The 23,251-nt window shown below is 47.3% G+C and overlaps 1 protein-coding gene across 2 annotated transcripts; it reads left to right on the top strand.

Moving 5' to 3' along the window:
- The first annotated feature begins 6,683 nt into the window (after positions 1-6,683).
- NRN1 (neuritin 1) lies at positions 6,684-22,442 on the top strand. Of its 2 annotated transcripts, none has more exons than XM_079985120.1 (3): positions 6,684-7,089; positions 11,977-12,121; positions 20,345-22,442. In XM_079985120.1, exons 1-3 carry the CDS (start codon positions 7,035-7,037, stop codon positions 20,574-20,576), a joined length of 432 nt encoding a protein of 143 aa, XP_079841246.1. In that variant the 5' UTR covers positions 6,684-7,034; the 3' UTR covers positions 20,577-22,442. The 2 variants fall into 2 exon arrangements, with proteins under 2 accessions (XP_079841246.1, XP_079841247.1); XM_079985121.1 differs by lacking the exon at positions 6,684-7,089 and adding an exon at positions 10,846-10,928.
- The last annotated feature ends 809 nt before the right edge of the window (positions 22,443-23,251 follow it).

Below are 23,251 nucleotides of genomic sequence, written 5' to 3'. Positions count from 1 at the left end.
GGCACTCTCTCTTTCTAGAGTACAACCACTTCATTATATTTACTCATCAGAAGTACAGGGGCTGGCAAACAGCAGCAGCCTCATATTACTCTCAAAACCTACAACCTGCAGCTTAAGCCATGGGATTTGAGTGAAGGGCAGTAATTATCTGTGCTGTGTTATGCAGCGAAGGGAGGAGCTGACCACACAGGTGGTAATTTGGTGGTAGGGAAATAGAAGGAAAGGGGGTAATTTGGTAGCGTGAACCCGGAGGGAGAGCAGTTGTGCTGTGGCGGTGATAACTAGGTAATTGCTGGTAAGGACAGCTGAGGAAATGCGTGCAGCCGGGCTATGCTGCCGTAAAAAAATATCTGGATGCAGCAGAAAGTGGAAAGCAGTGACACGGAAAGATAGGGAGCTGTCTTAGACCAAATCAGACTATTGGACCATTTAACACAGCCATGTCTACACAACTGGCTGTGGCTCTCCAGGGTTTCAGGCAGGAGATGCCAGGAACTGAACCTGGAGCCTTTGGCATGCAGAGCACATGTTCTAAGACAGAGCACAGGATTTTGTAGTGTACAGTTCTCCATAGCAAAGTGAAGAAATCTCCTGAGACATTTGGATGCCAGCCTGCTGCAGAAAGCATCTATAGAAGCACTGTTAAAGATGAAACTAAGCACCGTCACAGAGATCTTCACTTTTTTCCTCCTCAGTTTTATTACCTGCCTTACCTGTTTTATGGGATGTTAGATAATACCTCTGGTGGAGGACATGCCATGCACCAGTGTGGTGTAGTGGTTAAGAGCAGTAGACTCGTAATCTGGTGAACTGGGTTCGCGTCTCCGCTCCTCCACATGCAGCTGCTGGGTGACCTTGGGCCAGTCACACTTCTCTGAAGTTTCTCAGCCCCACTCACCTCACAGAGTGTTTGTTGTGGGGGAGGAAGGGAAAGGAGAATGTTAGCCGCTTTGAGACTCCTTCGGGTAGTGATAAAGTGGGATATCAAATCCAAACTACTACTACTCTTCTTCTTCTTCTTCTTCTTCTTCTTCTTCTTCTTCTTCTTCTTCTTCTTCTTCTTCTGGAGTAGTTTGCCCACCTTTGCACTCAGCTCTCTCCTGTGGCGCCAAGAAGCTGTCAGCATGTGACAGTGGCCACACCCTGAGAACATGTTTGACTGGCTGGCTACACCAGGTGAGGAGAGCCGATGAGTCTCAAACCCTCAGTGGGTTAGGATCTTCCTCTGCATGTGAATGCAGGTTACAGTGGATTGAGCGGAGAAGACTAATAGTGGATTTGAAGGTCAAGAGGGCAGTCTCTGCATGTGCTGTAGAGGGGGAAGTGAGGAGCAGATGGGGCTCGTCACCTGGGAAGCTAGCCCATCTAGAAGGAAAACTCTGATCTTAAACCTCCACTAGGGATGCGAGTGGCACTGTGGTCTAAACCACAGACCCTAGGGCTTGACGATCGGGAGGTTGGCGGTTCAAATCCCCGTGACGGGGTGAGCTTCTGTTGTTCGGTCCCAGTTCCTGCCCACCTAGCAGTTTGAAAGCACGTCAAAGTGCAAGTGGAAGGTAAACGGCATTTCTGTGCACTGCTCTGGTTTGCCAGAAGCGGCTTAGTCATGCTGGCCACATGACCCGGAAGCTGTACGCCGGCTCCCTTGGCCAATAAAGCGAGATGAGCGCCGCAACCCCAGAGTCGTCCACGACTGGACCTAATGGTCAGGGGTACATTTACCTTTACTTTTAAACCTCCACTGCCCTATGGGATATGTTCAGGAGGAGAAAAGGCGAAGGAGTAAACCCTACACAAATCCAGAGTGGAGTCCCTAAAGTGGTTGAATGGCGCCTTGTACGCCTCCTTCTGGCAACTGCTGCAGCCAAGCTGGTGCCAAGCCTATTGCTCAGCTTTCCTTTGGAGCACATCAGTTGGGTGGGTTGAGAGGGGAGATCTTGACATCTGTGCAGCCCAGAACCTCCATGAACACTGCCCAGGCTTGCACACCATGGAAGGTCACTTCGGTGCTGCTAATGCAGCGGTTTGACTTCTCCCTTGGAGGCACACTCCATTGTCTCTCGATGCAGACGGATGCCCCAACCTGTTTCAGGTGACACAGCTCACAACCCAAAAAAGTTGAAAAGAGGCATGAGGGTGGCAGGATGGATTGCTCACTTCCTCTTGATAGATGAGCAGCATTCCTAACAGAGCTGAAAAAATGCCTGGGACCTCAGTTCCCAAATTATGTGCAATCCCTTTCCCGGTCATCAGACAAGTTCTTGCAAAGGCAAAACCAATCCTGGATGTTTGGCCACCCTGCTGGGTACATAATCAGCAGCTGTCTATCTCCAGGACCTCTTAGCTGGATTCCTGGGCAATCACAGTGTGTATTGCCTATGATCTGGTACTGGGTAATAAAAGATTCTACCTGAGTAAGCAGCTGAGAAGCCAAAGCAAAGAATTCTAGTGGGCAGGAAAGATAAGGACTTTTTGACCATTGTTGCAACTAGCAGCCCTTGGTTTCTATTCATACTTTTAATTCATCTAAAATCTGAAATGAGTTTTAGAAGCAAATCCAGTTATGCGGCAGTGAGCAAATCCACAGTCTTTATTTGTATTTTTTAAAAAAGAAAAGAATTGGTGCAACTGGTTTGCCATGAGAACATTTGGACCTCAAGTGGCTTTTTTTAAAGTGATGTCTCTTTTAAAGTAAATAGTAGGTGCAAGTGGCTCCCTGACCTGAATCAGGACCCTCAATGGGGTTTTTTTGAGGGATTTAACCCTTTCTTCCCCCTGTGGTTCTGATCCATTTGTGGCGGGGGGAGCACGCTGCTATTTGCAATGAAATAAAAGCTCCCATTTGCAATGGAAGCTTCCAATGTAGTTGCTGGTTAAGTACAGTGGTGCCCCGCAAGACGAACGCCTCGGAAGACGAAAAACTCGCTAGACAAAGGAGTTTTTCGTTTTCTTAGCCGCTTCGCAAGACGCATTTCCCTATGGGCTTGCTTCGCAAAACGAAGCTTGCCCCACAAGCTCCGGGGATAGCGGGGAAGCACAGAGCGTCTTCCCTGCTGTCCCCGGACCTCTTTTGAAGCAAGGGGTGGCAGGGAGAAGATCGCTTCTCCCCGTTGCCAGCCCCGCAATCTCCGGGGACAGAGGGGAAGGCGCGCGCACCTTCCACTCTCTCCCCGGACCCCTTTTGAACCAAGGGGTGGCAACGGGAAGAAGCGATTCTCCCCGCTGCCCCTTCCCTTGCTTTAAAACATGTCCGGGGACAGAGGGGAAGGCGTGCGGCGCTTCCCCTCTGTCCCCGGATGGTCTCCATAGGAACGCATTGATTGATTTTCAATGCATTCCTATGGGAAACCGTGCTTCGCAAGATGAAAAACTCGCAAGAAGAAAAAACTTGCGGAACGTATTAATTTCGTCTGGCGAGGCACCACTGTAAATGGCATCTTGTCTAGTTGGGGCCTAAGCAAGCAATCTTATAAGTGGGTTAGGATCCAATGGATTTATGACTAAGCTGGGAGGTTCCTGCCACAGCTGGGCTTTGCCAGCTTAACTCATCCTCAGCTCAGCCAGAGATATGCCAGCCTATCTCCCCTATCCTGTCTGAGCCAGGACTCAGCTGGCTGTGTCAAGCCCTCCAAAAGGGGAATTCTGGGTGCAGAGGGGCAGCTTAGGCTGGATCCTAAAGCCCTTTCTGTTCCTTCATGTGATCTGCCAACCTGGTGTAATTTAAGCCAGCAAAAAGGATGGTGTACCTCGAAACACCATTTTAGAGGCATGTTTGGCTTCTGCCAGACTTGGGCCAGTTCAGCCAGCAGCAGCCTCACAGCTGAACTGAGTTTGAATCTGGTGTAACTTTACACCAACTTAACTTACACCAGCTTGCTTTACAACAGCTTATTGTATTTAAGATTGTGCCTTAAGTTACCGTCCTCTATTGCAAAACTGACAATGCACAATGGGTGCAAAAGAATATGACAACCCCCCCCCCCAGACTAGCCTCTGGGATCCTCTTTCTGTAATTCTGTGAGTGCGAAGAAGGAACATTTGCATGTGTGCTCGACCCCCCTATGCAAAGGATCATAAGGTGGCTTGGAGGACAGGTGTGGAAGGAGGACTCAGTTCCTTTGGGGCATGAGTCAGACCTGTTGGGATTTGCTGTTGCCCCATGCCAATGGAAATGGCTGCCCTGAATATGCAACTGGGCATTGCAGAGGGAGAGCTGTTCTAGACAAGCTATTTATTAAGCATTTAGCCTGAATGCTATCCACCCCATTTGTGTGGAAATTAAATGACGTCACTGTTGAGTGCATATGCAGTCCAATTTCTTTGAGTGGTTAGATGATGTCGTCCAACATCACCATTAATGGTCCCACGCTTTCCAGTGCATTTTTCCTGTCGCTTTCCTTACCGCGAACAGTCCACAAGAGTGCCAAATCCAATTTAACAGTGCAACCTATATGACTGAATCGCACTTGCTAGTCAGCAAGACACTGGAAGTGGCCAAAGTCATGGCGGGCAAACTCTCCTTCAGGGCCCTTGCTGCGGACCATTACTGGTTGTTGTTGTTGTTTGAGCACCAAGAGAGGTCTAGACTCTCCCTCAAAGGCTCACAACCAAACAACGAACCTCTGACAGAAACAAGATGGCTGCATCCCCTTCCTGAGAGAACTTCCTGTTGTTGCCCTATGCCACTTCCATGCCAGGCAATTGCTCCAGCCCTTTGGGGAAGGAAGGGACAGGATGAAACCCGCTCCTTCACCCACCTGCGCACCTCTGTGGTTCACATAGGCCGCATCATGCAAGAAGACAAGGGACCTGCTGAGACAAACCTCAGAACGGCAGAGCTAGAGAGGAGAGGCCTATTAAAATTCTGAGCAGGCACCAGATCCGGGACAAACCAGCTCTCCCCTCCTGCCACTTGCAGGTGACGTCATAGCTAAAGGAGTGTAGGGGAGGGGAGACTCCAGAATCCTCCTCCTCCTCCTCCTCACTGCAGGGGATGGACTTGGACAGATCCACCAAACGGCAGGCACCAGCCGCCCCCGCAGCTGCTGCGGAGAAGTGGGGGTGGGGGAGGGAGAGGGAGGCGGGGGAGGGGGATTCTACCGTGCTATCCCCACCTAGGCGATGGAGGGAAGGACGGGCGGTTGCTCACGCTCGTGTTCCCCACCCCACCACCCCCTCCCCTGTAGCTCCTCTCCATCTTTCTCTGCAAAGCCCCCCCTCCCCTCCGTGATCCCCCTCCCCGAGGCGACTCTAGGAGCCTCACCTGATTATAAAACTCCGGCTACAGCTCTCACATTCTGCAGTGGTGCTGTGAGAGAGAGAGAGAGAGAGAGAGAGAGAGAGAGCGCTCACCGCCAGCACGTCTTGTCCACATCAACACATTATCGCTAGCTTGCAACGCGATCAGACAGATAAGCACTCGAAATCCCCCCCTTTGATTTGTACACACGGATGTGGGTGGGTGCGGGCACACAATTATTATTATTATTATTATTATTATTATTATTATTATGCGTCTCCAACGGAGACCCTAACCCTTAAAAAAAGGAAGTTCGGGCGCCTCCTCCCACCCAATCCAGCGCGCAGGTTTCCTCGGAACCGACTGAGACTGCAGTCCTATAGACCTCCACTCCCACCCGCCGCCGCCTCCCCGAGAGTAAACCACACTGCGCTCAAGGGGGCACATTACTCCTGAATTGGCAGGCGCTGTGGGTTTTCTCTTGCTCAGGTGAACTGCCCTGACTGCAACCACCTGACCCCCAGCTGCCCCCCACCCCAAGCAGGAGCGCAGCCAAGAGCGTGGGCATTGCGACTGGTATTTCCCCACCTGGGCGCTGCTTTTCCGCATTACATAACCGGGCGGCGGCAGATGCAGCCTTTCAGAGTTAGCCAGGGACACACGGACATGGATGAGAACCGGGAGATGCGTGGCGAGGCACGTTTGCGCGTGTGGACACAAATAAACTTAGCTGGAGAGGGCGTTTTGCTTTGGGTATGGTGTGGTTCATCCCTAAGGGGTCCATCCGCCGCTTTCCTCCCTCCTTCCCCATGAATGTAAATGTTGCTCCATCTTTCAACTGCACAATCAGGGCAATCGCTTGCCGGGCAGAAATCTTCAGGGGGCGCCCGTCCCGTCCCCCACCTCCCCACCCCCCACTGCCTTGCGCCCTTTTTGCGCCTGTTGCTCTCCTCCTGGGACCACCTTCCTCTCCAGGCGCGCCTAGTCCCTGGCCTGTTTGCTCGCCAGGAGACCGTCTGGCCGGCGGTGGTCGAGAGAGAGAGCGCCCCCTGCAGGCCTGTCTGGAGCCTCGCCAGGCCAAGGGGAAAGCAAAGGTGGGACTGCACTAAGATGGGGAGAGCGCAGGGCCAAAGGGGCCTGGACCAGGCGAGAGGAAGAGGGCGGGTGCTGCTGCGCTTTGGCGCCCGCCAAGGTGCGCCCGGAGGCCCACGCGCTCCCTAGAGGTCTTTCGGGGTCACTCGGAGCGCGGCGACTGCAAAAGGGGAAACCGTAATAACGGAGAGGAGAGGGGAGTGCTGGCTAAATCCAGTTTGCAATGTCTATAAATGGCGTTTCTCTCTTCCAAGGTGCACATTTTTTTATATTTTGGAAAAAAAATATCATTCAGTGTCATCCCTCACGTCAGGGCTGTTTGTGGGCGTGAGATTGTACTTCCTCCGCCCCCTCCTAATGGAGCTGAACCATTCCCTGCTCTGCCTTCCCTCTCTCCTTCTCGGTCTGTTTCTGCCCCCTTTCCCTCGATCTCTTCTCTTCTTCTTCTCCAGCTCGGTGTGCGTGTCGGTGTGTTGTAAGAGGAGGAAAGAGAAAAAAGAGAAAAAATAATTTAAAAAATAAAAAAGAACAGGGCAGAGCAGAAAGGAAAGGAAAAGTCTCTCGGCTGCTCGGAACTAGTTGGCAATGCCTGGGGTGCAACGGCCCCCCACATTTCCCCAAGTCACACTTTAAGGAAAGAAAGACAGGGAAGAGAAAGAGATACGAAAGATCTGCAGTCGCAAATGGTTGTACTCAATATAGGATGGGACTTAAGTTGAACGGCAGATACATTTCTCTGGTCCTCGCTGTGCAGCTAGGTAAGTGGACTCACACTTTCTTATGGAAGCAAGGGATTGGGGGGGTGATTTTGAAAGGGGGGGTTGCCTTCAAATGCACCAAAGTATGCATAGAGAAAGTAAACAAAAAATATATGCAAAGCAACCCGTAATAGGCAAATTATTGCTGGCCAAAGATTGCCATTAATTTGTGACAACAAGACTCTGCAATACGAGGTCTGCAGCGCCGAATGTCTCTCTTCTCGCTTTTGTTTGAGAAAACACAGTTTGCTGGTTGCTTCAAAATCTCCCCCCTTTAGTTCCCTTCCCCCTGCCTAAAAAGACCCCTTCCTCAATTGCACTGCTGTGTTGCTTATTTCTTGCCCCAAATATATTCGCGCGCGCAAAAAGCTTGCATCTCTGGAGGGCTGCATCCTATTTGTCCAAAGCTAAATTCATACTCCCCACCCACCCAACCTCCGGGCCGAAAAATAATAAGGAAATAAATGGAGAGGGAAGAGAAATTAAGAGAGATTGGTACAAAACAATTTAATTCCACCACTTGGAAATCCGAATTTGCAAAAGGGGAGAGGGAAAGCAAGAAAATCAAAAGGCAGTTTGAAGTTTCTGTCCCAACTGCAATCGTTTTACAAAAGTATACTGGAGAGGAGGATACCTCTTGTATCAAAAGGTGAAGAAGGAAGGAGAAATCAAAGCGATCTTTGGCTAAGGTGGCTCGGGTTTTCTGAGCCTCTCTCCCTAAAAGATTTATTTTAAAATACTTATATTTGGACGGGGGTTTACTAAAAATAGCACGGACTTCATTGCACGTTGGGGAGAGGGACCCGGGGCTCGGTTTGTCCCTGGTTTTGTTTGATGTGCTATTCAAGGGTCCTCATTTGAATGTTGTTGGGAGTTTATGCCTCGGAGGTTCCTTGGAAGTTAAGCACCACTTCGGGTTCTGCATTGAGCAACATTTAGAGACGAAACCTTCTTGTTTTGCTGCGGTGGTAGGAAAGCTAAATTCGACCGGCAGCTTAACTGGGAAGCGTGCCCTTCTACGTTTGTCGTGGATGTAGATTTAAAGAACTGCAACCCTCCCCCCCCCCTTCGGAAACGCTCCCCTCCCCTCCAGCTCCCTGTCCCAAATCTGCAGATCTCGGGTTTATTTCACTTTCTCTCGCTCTGTCGCCTGTCTCTGCAGCTTTTGAGAAATAGAGGCGGCTGGGGAGCGGTGGGGGAAAGCGATCATTGTCGACTCCTGGAATAATAATGATAATAATAATAATAATACAGACGAATAAATAATACGATCGTAAAAATAGAACCAAGAATGGAATTAATTGCATGCAGGGCCATCCTGGGAGTGTGTGTGTGTGTGTGTGTGTGTGTGTGTGTGTGTGTTTAAAGCTCCCCTAAGGTTGTGTCTTGACAACGTTGGAATTTCACTTCTGTGTGCATTTCCATATTAAGAAATAGCCTCTACCTCTATGTCCGGCTAAGGTTATTTTCCAGGAAGAGACACGGCATTTGCCCTTGTCCTCGAAATGAATTTGTCCATTTGTTTCTTTCACCATTTGCAAGTCAGGATAGGAATTAGGAAGGCTAGAATCGGAGAGGGACACGCACACGCAAATATATGTATATTGTGTGTGTGTGTGTGTGTGTGTGTGTGTGTTTGTATAGGAAAGGCAGCTATGGAGATGGATTGATTGAAAAACAAAGCAGTCTTTCCGGGATCATTTTTCCCAGAAGGAATTTTGATTCCTTCCCCCTCACAACATGACCATTAGACAATCCAAAATCTTGCCTAGTGTTAGACAATAACATAACATTGGGCTTTGAACATCTGGATATCGTTTCTATTGGCAGAGTGCTGGAATTTGGGTTTGGAAATGGAAAATACTATGAGTTAAGGATGTGTGTGTGCTTCAGAATATATGCCCTCTTTTGCGTGTTGATCCTGGTGCCTCGAATGTGCCTGAGACGGGTGACCTTTCGGGGCAAAAAAAGCTTGCTGAATGAGAGACGGCAGGAAAAATAGGGGGGAGATGAAGACCTTCTGAAAAATAGAAACAGACCTGGGAGGTGCAAAAAGAGTGCCCGCACACACTCATACACACACACACACACACACATCTACACACGTGTCTGTGTGTCTGCCACACATTCTTCACATCTACCGTTCTTTTAGCTTCATTTAAAAAAAACAGCAAAAGGAGACCAAATCACGTGTGCGATTCGTACGCTGTTGTGAATGAGGTTTTGTCAAGCTTTCATAAGAGCAAACGACCCTACGTGATGGGCAGGAGAAGAGGCGCTATCCAAGGTGCTGGTGGTTGTTCTAGCGAGGCAGCAGGATGGTGGTCAAATTCAGGAGCAAAATGTTGTTTGCTACACGATCCCTTCTCTTCCTGTGGCAGCTACTACCAGGTCAACTGAACAGGTGGGAGAGGAGAGGCGCTTATTCTTAGCACTCCTCCGGTTAGCATCGTCATTGCCACCCTTCACACTTGGTTGCAAGGCGGGGGGGGGGGGGTGAGGAAGACCGTCAAATACGTGGGCCGAAGACTTTCCTTTGGGAACATGCCATTTCAGGATGCCTCAGCCGAGGAGAGAGAGTTTTAAAACGCGAGGTGTGTGTGTGTGTGTGTGTGTGTGTGTGTGTGTGTGTGTTTAACAGGACGCGCTATACTTTGGGGATGGTCTCCTGTGTGTGCTATTTGTTTGTAGGTTCCAGTGTGTGTGGCAGCCAATGTCTGCAGCCTCTGCGTGTTTTGACGTGCTGGGGAGTGGGTTAGAGAGGGAGGGAGGTGGTTACTAAATCAGGTTAGCCATAAATCAGTGGGAGGGAGGGAAGAGGGGGGTTTCCACCGACACTCAGCATTGTGGACAGGACCTCTTTTATTCCAGAACCGATTTCCCCTTACACACACACACACACACACACACACCCCTTTAAATGGTTCGCTTCGATCCTCTCTAAAGGTGTAAAAAATAAAAAAAACTCTCTCTTCCACTTGCAATCTCTAATCTACGCTGTAAATGTCCCCGAGGCTGGGCAAGCGCACTAAGCACACGGCGGAGGGGAAATGGACATTTTTCCCTAACCCGCTTGCTTTGGAAGGCTGTGGCGTTGGGCAACGAGAGCCGCAGACGGTTTGCCGGGGATCAAGCCAGTGATCAATTAAACCAACAAGACGCTAATTCCCTTTCATTTGCTGCAGGATTGGTAGGGATAAAGCCCCCGTATGCTCCTCGCTAGCAACACACCTGCTCCTGCAAAGCCAGAAACATTGCTGCTGCTGCGGCTGCTTTTGATATGTGTGATTTTGTGTGTGTGTGTGTGTGAGAGAGAGAGAGAAAGCAATTTAGTCAATTCACCACCGCGCAAGCAAAAATGACTCAACTACTCCCCACCCCGCTCACTCACACACTGACAAGAGAGAGAGAGAAAGAGCGCGTTGCAGTGATGAAGAGAGAGATTTCATCATCAGTGCAATATCTAGAACCATTATGATCAAAGAGACTTTTGCCTTGGTTTGGGGATAGCTTCCCTTTGGGAAAGCGTAGAATGAACAACGAAGTCCTTCAGATTAGTAGGTTCCCCCCCCCTTTGATTTGATGTCTGCTGCACCCAAAAGAGACGCCAGGAAGCCGTGTCCCCCCCCCCACGCCCCCAGGGAAGGGTCTCCAGGCTTCAGGCTTCCTGCAGATCTTTCAGAGCTACTTGGGGATTTCACTGCGAGAGGCAGAAGATGGATAGTGGAGAATCAGTGTCGATGATGTGTGTGGTGGATAGAGACAGCAGAGCAGACGCTCTTGGGGTGGCGGGGGAGAACTCAGCCAAGGCGAGTGGTGGAGAGATTAAATGAGACAGGGTGAGCCCAGAGGATGTTCTTCTGTCTCCACTTCAGTGGAAGAACCTGAATGGGGAAGTCGCGGGCGAGGAGGAGGAGGGACCAAGAGCGAGGGATTAAGCATGCACCGAACATGTCAACCTCCCTTTAGGTTCTCACTGATGCAAGTTACACATTAATAGGAATTCACATGCGACTAAGCAACTCACTGTTCTCCCCAGTGCATTGCATTGCATCCGCTATATCGCATTTCCAAAGGGGGCGGGTCTGTGGGGGCCCGTTCTTGACACAATTCTCACCATGCAACAGGGGAGGAAATAGGGGGGAAGGTTTTCTTGCAGGAAACAATTTGTTGAAGAGAAGATCTACATGTATGCCTGGTGATTTCTATTCCAGACTTTTTTCCTCCACCAGCTCCATTTTTCACCATAAAATACCCACCAGCTCCAGTTTTTGAAAGGCTCTGCAGATTGCTACAACCTACTTGAAGGTTAAGCGTAATGATTATTAACTACCGCTAAACTGCTGAAATAAATTTGACGTTTTTTGAAGTTGACTTTTGCTTTTAAAAAGTAAGCGAAATTTAGAGAAACGGGGGAGGGGAGAGAAATATCTTAAACTCCACTCCAAATAATTCAAAACAGAGTATCTTTAAGAGGATATTATACATATATATATATTATACATATATATGGAACAACTTCCACAGAAATGAGGTTGCTATTATTATAAGTGATGCAACTGCATTTTATTTGTTTATTTAAAGGACACTTTAAAAAGAAGTGTCAAAAGACGGTTTGATATGTGTGATCTTTATTTAAAATATATCCGGTCCAATTAAATGATCCTGAAAGGGAAAATTACTTTTGTGATGAGAACAAAGCAAAGCAGATCCTCTTCCAGCTTTGAGACGTGTGTGTGCGCGCGCGTGTGTAGATGCGTGCGTAGATGAAGTGTGATGGATAGGATTGATCATAGTTCTCTGGAGTCGGAATTCAGGGTTGGGTATAGCGCGCTGTTTACCTTGCTAGGAGCTGTCCAGTTGACGTGGTGCTGATCTGTTCCCCAGCATACCTGGTGCAAGCAGTCAGAGCGGCGGGCAAGTGCGATGCGGTCTTTCAGGGCTTCTCGAACTGTGTGCTCAAGATGGGCAATAAGATTGCCACCTACCCTCAAGACCTGGACGACAAGAGAAATCTCGAAACAATCTGCCGGTAGGTGCACCTCTTCTTGTTATGGCTCTTCACGGTGATTCTTTACTTTATAACACTGCATACGTGTGTGCATGTGTTTTGCGGGGAGTGGGGCTTTGACTTTTTGTTGAGATCTCTGTGCCTACTGTCATGCGAACCTAAAGCTCAGTAGCCAGACAAAAGGCTACCAGCTTGCCAGAGGAGTTGTTCTTTCATGTGTAGTTTGCTTGCACGCTGCACAGGCTTAATCCTCAGCAGACTGAAATGCTAAACTAAGTATAACCATGCAAAGCACGCATGGATGTTGGTTGCAGTCTTCACCCTGTTAATGTAAATGGCAACAACCTCGTCGTTTTAATACCCCGATGTTAAGCACCTAGAACTGAACGTAAAGTCCGTCAGAATTCAACGGGATTTGCTTACAAATATGTGTGCATTTCATATCTCGGCTCTCACTAGGCCCTTAGGGGTTTTCAAATTATTGTTATTATTCTGTCACATTGTGCGATGGTTCTTTTATTTTCCTCCTGATTTCTTTTTGCTAGTAACAATAATCAGCAGGACAGTATTCACATCCCTGCCTGCTCAATTAATAGCGTCATGCACATAAAATGCATAGGAATAACAACTTTGCTTCCACCCCCAAAAAATTTGGTATTGTCCCTCTGAGGTTTGAAACGGTAGTTTTCAATGCCTGAGACAAGGTTTGCAGCAGAGGTGTCCGGCTCTATTGTCTCCTTAGTCCACTAGGAAGTGCTTTTAACGGAATGGGTTTATTCTATCTGAAGGTATGATGAGGAATAGCTACCCAAAATGAGCGAAAGGGGGTGGATAATGCTTTAAAATGCTCGCGAGGGCTGGTAAAGTTTCAGAATGTGATGTAAAACTGCGATGTAATCACACAGTGCATCGCACTATAATTTCAGTACAAACGTCTGCTTTGTCATGCCATGTGGTCACTTACTACAGTGTTGTTTTTTGTGTGTAATGTAATGCAATACAGCCCATATTAAACTGAATCGTGATAATGTAGTGTTGTGTTGGGATCCCCACCCCATCCGTTGCAAGAGTTGCTGCAGTTAAGGTTGCCATGTGTCCTCTTTCTCCAGGACACGTCCTCTATTTCAGGGGTAGAATCTGAGACAAATTGCATTCATTTGCTTTGAATAGCCGTCATAGCCTCCTCCTTTTTTGCCCTTCAAAATATGACAACCCAACTGTGCAGTACAGAGCGGGGATTCAAACCTAGGTCTCCCTGTCCCAAGCCTCCTTATAAGACATCCCTTTAGAATTCGTATTTTGAAACGAAGACATTAAAAAGTTTTAAACTGCAACTGAACAGCCTGGTGTGGTTTTTGCAAGCCATTTTTGGAGCCCCGAAGGCGCTATGGATGCAAGTCGTCTTGTTTCCCGTGAGGAAACGAGAGAGATCATATTTCTACAGGGCAACCGAATCTAAATCCCAAACCAGTGGACAGACTGTGTGCGTAAATTTGCCTTCCACCTACTCGCTGCTAAGCAAAATCCGAAAACAAGATTTCATTTTACCAAAATGTCTTGAGTTAGGTTGTCCCATTCCAGTCCACTATTCAGATGGGAAGTTGACACCCAGCCAAACCGCTGTCATGTTTCCTTGAGAGTAAGCCCCTCTCATTTTAACTGGACTTAACATCCAAGTAAGACTGTAATGATCGTGTTCCACAGAATCAAATGAAATTTGTTTCCAACACCACAGCTGCAGCCTGACACTTTAAACTGTTTTTGCTGGGAGTGATACCACTGGATTTACTGGGAATTACTTCTGAAAAAGCCTGCCTATATAGAATCGGATTGTAAACGGGCTGAGGCTTTCAAGTCTTGATGGCTTCTGCAAGGCTTAATTGGACACCGAAACTTAACTTGCTCGAAATATTAAAAAAAAAATATGCTGAAGGCACTGGGACTAATTCCCTGTTAAATCCGAGTACCCATCGGCTTGAATCCAAAATTACTTCCTCTTGAATTGTGTGGGCGAGGATAAAAGCAGCTCAGATCAAACTGGGCTGTGTATTTACCTCAAAGGTAAATCAATTCATTTAGAAATTAGTGCTTTTGAAATCACTGTTTAGAACTGGGTTGCATCTGGGCGGTTTTATTGGTTTTATTCTTGTTAAGGGGGGGGGGGGAGGAACAGTGTAGTTGATTATAAAGATGGGAGCCGAAATTCCAAAGAGAATTGCCCATTCTTCCCCTCTCCCTGCAAAATCCAACGTCCCACCTCGCAATATAATAGCGAGGAATTGCCTTTTGCTTTCTATTCCTTTCCTCAGGACATTTCGTTTGAATGACTGGCATTCCAGCTAGACCTCTATCTATATGAGACAGCAACAAAATACTCTGGTGTTGGCAGCAACATGGCGCGGTCCTGGTGGGGAGAAATCGAAAGATATCCCTTCCCTCCAATCCTGAGAAACGCCAGCCACCGCCCAGCCATCATAATGTACCGTACATTCAGCGGAGACATTCGCTGCCCCCGCGTGCAAGACAGCAACTCCCGCTTCCCAGCCGTGTTGGAAACCTCCGTTGTTTCCCAGAAAATGTCTGCCTGGGATCCTGCTTGACAGAACAACTAGTTAGCTACAAAAAAATACAAAATAAGAGAGCTGCAGTATGCCTTCGGCGAGACAGAAAGGACGTGGGGAGCAGGTTGGAGGGAGAGGCGCCCCTACCAACACACACACAGACACACACACACACACACACACACACACACACACACACACACACCTTGGCCTAGATTCTGGAGTCAGAACCCCTCGCAGCTCCACGGATCATGCGCCTAGATTCTAGAGAGGTCGCCTCCTCTCTCTCTCTCCCTCCCTCCCTCCCTCCTTCCCTGTGTGCGCGCGCTCTCTCTCTCTCTCTCCTCTCTCTCTCTCTCTCTCTCTCTCTCGCCCTTGTGTGTGTATTGAAAGAAGCTCAGGGAAGATTTAGTTTTCCTTTGGGAGATGCAATTACGGCAGAAATACAGTAGAAGAGGCGCCCTCTCCAGCCTTCACGCCATCTCCATGCCTCATTATTTATTACAAATGCAGCCAGCGTTGGACTCCACGAGACCAGTCCCGAGTGCTCATAAATTAGAGTTTGCGCCACGTTTCCAACACAGACACACCGCCCCCCGCCCCAAGCCATCCAGAGTAATAGCCAGCCTTAGCCAAAACGCCAACATTTGGCAACGGGGAGGGTTAGGGTGTTGCTGTTGGGTTTTGTTCGTTTTAAAATCCTTTGGAGCGGAGGAAAAGAACAAAAGAGCCCTTATGTAGGCACTTACCTGTGGATGCCGGCCTCGATTAGGAGGCGCCACTCTGCTCTAAAAGGCAACTCTGCGGCACAGCTGGGACGGGATGCTATTGTTGTTTGTTCTGCAAAAAGGAATCGGTTCTAATCTTGGAACGAGGAGATGGTCAGCTTGCAAGTAGATTCGGTCAGGAGCGCAGGCGGTGCGTGCTCATTATGGCAAAGGAAAGGGGCATATTACATAACACACACAGGCAGAGCTGAGGAAAGGAAAGGAATAGGGCTGCCTAAAAGCAGTCAGTGGAATGAGCTTGTGGGTCAGAACTGCACGCTCTGGGGAGATCTCATAGCATCAGATTACACCGAATTGTTCCAGCAAGTTAAGAGACCAGTGGTGGCAGAAAGGCACTCTGCACATGCTCCAAAGACACCCATCATTTTTTCGTGTCATGGAATTGTAGAGTTGGAAAGGGACCCAAGGCTCTTCTAGATTCTTGCAATGCAGGAATCTTAACTAAAACATCCAAGAGAGATGGCCATCCAAATCTGCTTAAAAACCGCCAAGGAAGGAGAGTCCACAACCTCTCAAAGGAGACCATTCCACTGTCCAACAGCTCTTGCTGTCAGAAAACTTTCCCTGGTGTTTAGTCATGTTCACAGCAAACCACCCTGGTATCGAGAGAAAATTTGAGGACTAAGCCATGGTGACTTCTAGTTCAAGTGAAGCCTGCATTCGTGCCATTAATGACTGGTGGTAATTTAGTAGGTTCAGCCATTCATGCATTCAAGTATTGGGGCCATAGGGGAGGCGCACTCTGCCTCTATATGCACCAGCAGCTCCCAAAACAGGTCACACTGTTCACCCCAACCAACACAGCTACCTATCTGTAACTCTTAAGAATAGTTGATGTTATTAAACATATCTGAAAGCATAAACAGCAGCTAGCAAGGATGCCAGTTGTGATCCATCAAGTTCACCAAAGAAGGCCAAAATGAAGGCCCCTACAGTGATCTCTCTTCGGTTGATGTAATCATAGAATTGTAGAGTTGTAATGGACCCCAAGGGATGCGGGTGGCGCTGTGGGTTAAACCACAGAGCCTAGGACTTGCCGATCAGAAGGTCAGCGGTTCAAATCCCCGCAACGGGGTAAGCTCCCGTTGCTCAGTCCCTGCTCCTGCCAACCTAGCAGTTAGAAAGCACGTCAAGTGCAAGTAGATAAATAGGTACCACTCCGGCGGGAAGGTAAACAGCATTACCGTGCGCTGCTCTGGTTCGCCAAGACTCGGAAGCTGTACGCTGGCTCCCTCGGCCAATAAAGCGAGATGAGCGCCGCAACCCCAGAGTCGGCCACAACTGGACCTAATGGTCAGGGGTCCCTTTACCTTTTAATGGGCCCCAAAGGTCATCTGGTTCAACCCCTTCCAATGCAGAAATCTCTGCTAAAGCATCCATGATGATCCCAAACAGAAAGTAGACACTGGACTACAATTCCCAGTTTCTGCAGCCCATTTAATCTGCCAGCAACCCGATCCTAAGGACAACTAGCTTGGAACTTGGAATGAACTTCTACTGAGTTAGCATTGGAACTCATTCAAAGGCGCTATGGTTCCTTGCCCAATATATATATTCTGACAAAGGTGAAGGTTGGGATGTGAAAGAGAATTGCTGCCAGCACCTTTGTGCAACCATTAAAATAGTCCGCCTAAATGTTCGTAAATATGGCACAGTTTGCCATGTAGATATTGCCATAAAATAGGTGGCAGCATTTACACATCAGGATCCTTCCAAAGCATTGCTTATGCCCTTGACTTAAGTGTTCTTGGAATGTGCCTACCGACCTCCCTCCAATGCATGCAGCCATGCAACTGATAGCCGCTGGGCGACTTTGGAGGAGCTTTGTTGAAGATTTGTGGCTCTCAGTACATGTTATGTTACATCATGTTTTTGTGCAGAAATTATCTCTGTACCTTAATCAACCAAGGGGCATTTTGCTGCACTTGGACTTTACATGTGAAATCCCCTTGCTGTAAATGCATCATTATAATTCTGTTTGTGGAACAAGCTTTAGAGACCGTTGCATATACAGTACCTTTTTTGTGTGGGGGGGGGGGCAAACCACTTGTTATTGTTCTGTGCTTGCTTCCTTTGCCCCATTTTGGTAATGTAATTTGGACACTGACAGTGCGGGGAAATTTTTTTTTGTTTTAAATTCCCCTTTTAGGTCTTTTATGGTATATTTAGTTTTTATTTTACCAGCTTCCCACCACAATAAACTTCCCCTGGTTCTTTAGGTGTATTTAGTGCAATCCAGACCAAATGACGTAATGCAGAAATATGTGGTTTCTTATTCTTCTGTTTAGAATACTGAGGTTTAAGCACATTTCTACTCCTAGGGCTAATTACCGGTAAACCCCAATTAAATTCCTGTTACACACACACACACTGGCTCTCAGGTTATCACTCAAACTGGTTTCCCAATGTGTGGAAGTGTATCAAGCTTTAATGCTAAGAAGACTCAGATTTAGCACGTGTTTTCAGTATCAGGACTTAGCCCCAGAATATGTGAAGTAATAAATTACCTATTTATTTATTTATTTATTTATTTATTTGGATTTATCATTTACATTGATACCCACCCTTTCTTCCAAGGAGATTAGGGCAGCTAACACAGTTCCCTATCCCCCATTGTGAGGTTGGTTAGGTTGAGCATTAGCGATTTTATTATTATTTTAACTTTATTTATTTATTTATTTATTTATTTATTAAATAAAATTAAAGGGTGTATACCACCCTTCATCCGTAGATCTCAGGGCAGTTCACAGCAGTGATAGCCCAAGGTTACCCAGTGAGATTCATAATAACAGACTCCCAAGAGAGGTGGTGAACTCCTTCCTTGGAGGTTTCTCAGCAGAGGTTGGGAGGCCATCTGTCTTGGATGCTTTAGCTGAGATCCCTGCATTGCGGGGGGTTGGACTAGATGACCCTTGGGACCCCTTAAAACTCTAAGACGTTACGATAATAATAAAATTATTATTAATGTGGAACACCCTCCCAGCAGATGTCAATGAGATAAATAACTATACAACTTGTAGAAGACAGATGAAGGCAGCCCTGTATAGGGAAGTTTTCAATGTTTGATGTTTTATTATGTTATTATATCTGCTGGAAGCTGGCCAGGGTGGCTGGGACAACCCAGTCAGATGGGCGGGGTACAAATAATAACATTATTATTATTATTATTATTATTATTATTATTATTATTATTTGAGTCCTCCAATCCTGAACCACAATTTCAATGCAATTGTAAATTAGGGCACAGTTTGTGATATGCGCATGAGAACTACTTTTTTAAACTCAGGAACTCAGCCCTGGAACATTAGAAATTACAAAGAAGACGGTCCCTTTGAGCCTATGCTGAGGGCATTCCCATCGCAATTGGGGAATTACACCTCTCCACCCCCCACATCAGGGACACGGGTGGCACTGTGGGTTAAACCACAGAGCCTAGGACTTGCCGATCAGAAGGTTAGCGGTTCGAATCCCCGCGACGGGGTGAGCTTCTGTTGCTCGGTCCCTGCTCCTGCCCACCTAGCAGTTCGAAAGCACGTCAAAGTGCAAGTAGATAAATAGGTACCACTCCGGCGGGAAGGTAAACAGAGTTTCTGTGAGCTGCTCTGGTTCGCCAGAAGTGGCTTAGTCATGCTGGCCACATGACCTGGAAGCTGTATGCCGGCTCCTTCAGCCAATAAAGCGAGATGAGCGCCGCAACCCCAGAGTCGGCCACAACTGGACCTAATGGTCAGGGGTCCCTTTACCTTTACCCCCCACATCCTGCCCCACCAGACACACTTTAAGGGAGGGAGACAGTGATTCCAAAGCCCCTTTTATTTCCTAAACTAAACATTGGGAGAGAGAACCTCAAGACATCTATCATGCCTACATATCCACAGCACTGTGATTGGAAGGCGGGGAGAGATTCCAAGTGAGGAGACCCTCATAGTGCAGCAGTCCTCTGCATGAAGAAGGTCCTTTGGAAAAACCCTCCCATCCCCAGTTAAAAGAATCTGTTTGGATACAGGCTACTGCACTCAGTGGGCTCTTCTTATGTTCTTAGCAGCAGAGGCTAAGAAAGGACTCTGCTGAGACACTGAAGTGCTACCACCAAGTCAGAGTAGATCTTCCTGAGCTGGCCTATGTGTTGAAAATGGGCTGAAACCTGGTGAAACCGATTTTAACTGATAGATTAACTGATAGATTAATTAACAGATGAGTCTATCAATAACGAATCTGCATGAGAATGCAATGTTTTCTGAAGCAAGAAGCCTATTCCACTGTGTTCATGTGATGCACACATGAACTCTACAATACATTGTTTTGGCAGAGCCTATGTGGGTGGGTGAGAATGTCTCTCTTACGATGAGTTCTGCCATCTGCTCTTTGGGTAAGAACTTGTACCACAAATATTACTTTGTATTTTTTAAAACTCTGCTGTCCAATTATGGGGGTGACATTGATCTAACTTACTCATTGAGTAAACACCTAGCACTGACAGGGAACTTGTTTTCTCCTACTGTTCTGCAGCCAGGAAAGGCACTAACCCAAAGGTCAGCAAAGTAACCTAGGGAGGGAGAGGAGCAGCAGCTCAATGTAGACAGAGCGTGCTCAGTAGCCATGGAATGTTGGCTGTTGCGGGTGGGAGGGAAAGAGTGGGTGGTATGGAGTATCCTGGGAAAGGGAATGGCTGGCTGGCAGGAATCACACACAAACATAGGAAGCTACCATATACTGAGTACACCCAGCTCAGAGTTCCCTATGCATCACAGGGGTCTCTGCCAGCCCCACCTGCAGAGTGGATGTTCTCCTATTAGAGATTAGGCCTGGAGGGAGGGAGGGCCTTGTGACAGCCGACCATTCCTGACCAACTTCTGTCCTTTGTCTTTTTTTCCCTCACCCCCTTCTGTACTCAGGTACTGGGACGATTTCCATGCCTGCACCCTCACAGCCCTCACGGATTGCCAGGAAGGGGTGACAGACGTCTGGGAAAAACTGAAAGAGAAATCCAAAAAGCTTGACTACGAAGGCAACTTGTTTGTCCTGTGCAGCAAAACACAGCGGGCGGCCTCGTCGGTGGTGGCTTCTGCCTCCCCTTTGCTGCTGGTGGCTATCTCGGTGGCCCTGGCGACGTACTTCTCATTTTAGAAGGCCGCCCCCCCCCCCCGCCCCACACTTCGTGTAGAGCACGCCTGTCCACACGACGACGATGACGTTTCCTCCTTGCCCCGCCTCCTCTTCCTCCTGCCCACCCACCCACCTTCTTCTTCTCTCTTTCTCCAGGAACTGGATTTACAGAGGAAAAGTCTCCATCTTTTTTGCTTTGGGGGAACGAGGGGAGGGGGAGATCTGTTGCAAATTCTCCATGATGCCCGCCATGACACCCACCTGAGAAAGGTTTGGGGAGGAAAGAGAGAGATAAACGGCCGCCACCAAGAACTGCCACCGCCACCACCGCTCTGACGACGACAAGAAGCACGTGTTTCTCTCTCCCTCTCTCTCTCTTGGCCTCCCTGGTTTCTTTTGCATTCTGATGATTTGCCAAATGGTACCAAATGGCAGGCCTCCAAGCCGGCCAACAGCCAAAATCGGACCTCAGCTTTATGCCTCTCTTCTTCTTCTTCTTCTTCTTCAGACCAAGGTCAGCTGGAGCCCTTCTTTCTTGTGTGCAAAAAGAAATCTCAGGAACGGCCTTCGAGCCACCACCGAATACTCCTAATAAAATAAAATAAAAAAGCGTTAATAGGTAATAAGAGTAATAATAAAACTAGGATGCTAGTGAGGACACTGCTTGCAGCGACAAACGGAGGGGCTCTTCTGGGAAACATCGACGGGGAAGCGAGGAAATGTAAAAGGAAAAGAAGAAGGGTGGGGGAAAAACAAAGGAAAGGGAAGAGGGGGGAGGGGGAGAAGGGAACCGGAAATGGATACACCTTCGCTTGGCCACGTGCGGGAAGAAGCACTCGATGGTGAATTAACCCACAGACGATCATCTTTCCTTGGGAACTCGTGTTTTCTTTTGTTTTCCAAGAATTTTTCCGGCCATTCCACTTTAAAGACGTAAGACTCCCCGCCCCCCTGCCTTTCCTGATGGTGTGGCTTAGGGGGGCAGAGAGAAAGCGAAAGGAGAACCGAACGAGGGAAAGCCAAGAGGGACAAATATTAAAAGGCGATTTCGCTGAAATGACCCAATGAATGCTGCTGAGTTTGCTGAGAGTTGAGCTTTACTTAAGAGTCAAGGCATTTTTTTCCAATTGTCACTGCCTTTTTTCTTTTCTTTTCTTTTCTTTTCTTTTCTTTTCTTCTTTTCTTTTTCAAAGTTTCCCCCTCTTCTTTTTTAGGTGTTCCACCATTGACGTACAATATCTTAACTATCCAACAGTGTAGATCACAGGGGGCGGGGGGAAGGGGAGGGGGAACGTATACGTTAAGGTAAAAAAAAATTAAAATTAAAATTAACACACAGCGTAATGGTTTTTTGGGGGGAAAGTATTAAAAGAGCCTTGATTTTAAAATAAAAAAAATGTAATTTAAGAAAGTTTATTATAAAGTCAATTCAGCAAAAAAAAAAGTTATAAAAGATTTGCTACAAAGTATAGAAAAAGATATAAAATAAAATTATTGTTTGAAATGAGGATGCAGTTTTATTTTTTAAGAAAAGGTGAATGTATATTATTATATATAATTTTATTATTATTATAATAATTGTATATATAATATAGAATGATTATATTATATATAGTTATTGAAATGTGCTTTCTTCAAGTACATGAAGTAATGGTTTACTAGAGCCTAGCGAGACGCGGGGCAGGTTTTAAGAGGTGCAAGTGGGGAAACGCGAGAATGGCAGATTCTCACATGCGACAAGAATTCTTGGTGCTAAGGGAATAAGAGTCACCCTGAAATCGATGAGATCAGAATGAAGGCTTAACTCTTGGGTTCTTACCTAGCTGTGTCGAGAGTGAAGCTGATGGTACTTTTTTGTGTGTGGAAATAAATGCAGAGCTTTGTTTATGTTGATGTTTAATATTTATCACTATAAGGCAGTTTGCTCTCCCTTTCCCGGAGTTCCGGGGGGAGGGTTTATGGCTACATCTCCAAATGGCCCGTGGTTTATAAAGATGCTAAAAGAATGATGAAAAGCTACCTTCAAAAAGCTGCCTTTTTTAATGGGATTCCTACAGCGAATCCCAAGCAGGCTTCTTCGGAAGCGCACCTCATTGGATACAAAGGCTCCCATTTCCCGGGCGGGGTGTGTGTTAACCATTGGAGTGCCATGCTATCAGAACCATAAGAGACAATGATCCCCAAACGGATGCTATTGTGGGGGGGGGGGTCACCCGGTTTCCCTTCTCTAGGATCTTTGAGACTCTATATCGCTTTGAGCCCCCAATCCTTAAGATGCTGATGAGATGGGGGGCGTGACGTAGGGTGAGGTCGCCGCCCTAGACTCAGTTACCTTGGAGTAAGTCTCACTGAACTCATGAGGGCTTACTTCTGTGTCGGGTGGCCCTGTAAGTCCCATTGATTTCAGCGGGACTTTCTTTGGTGTGGACATGTTTACTAGCATTGCACTGCCCTTGCGAGGTTTTTTTTTTTTTTTGGGGGGGGGGGTAGAGCGTATATATCCATAGATAGACATATGCTAATTGAAATTAATAACTATATTGTCTACCCACCCGGGGTGCGACTTAACAGTCTTCAACAGCACTTATCATCTTTATTATACACAATAACTCGAACTGTTATTTTATATACTGTGTGTGTTTGTGTGTGTGTTACAATGTAATATAGTATATAATTATAATATATAAGAAAAATCT

The sequence above is a fragment of the Podarcis cretensis genome (genome assembly GCF_951804945.1).
Source record: "Podarcis cretensis genome assembly, chromosome: 7".
Lineage (NCBI taxonomy): Eukaryota > Metazoa > Chordata > Lepidosauria > Squamata > Lacertidae > Podarcis > Podarcis cretensis.
Note: the sequence above shows the minus strand (reverse complement) of the source record. Positions and strands in the feature narration are given on the sequence as shown.

Bases quoted from the DNA above. Each gene is read 5' to 3' on its own strand.
- NRN1 (XM_079985120.1), top strand. From the start codon at position 7,035: ATGGGACTTAAGTTGAACGGCAGATACATTTCTCTGGTCCTCGCTGTG. The intron at 7,090-11,976 runs GTAAGTGGACTC...TCTGTTCCCCAG, and splicing joins GGTCCTCGCTGTGCAGCTAG to CATACCTGGTGCAAGCAGTC. The intron at 12,122-20,344 runs GTAGGTGCACCT...TTCTGTACTCAG, and splicing joins AATCTCGAAACAATCTGCCG to GTACTGGGACGATTTCCATG.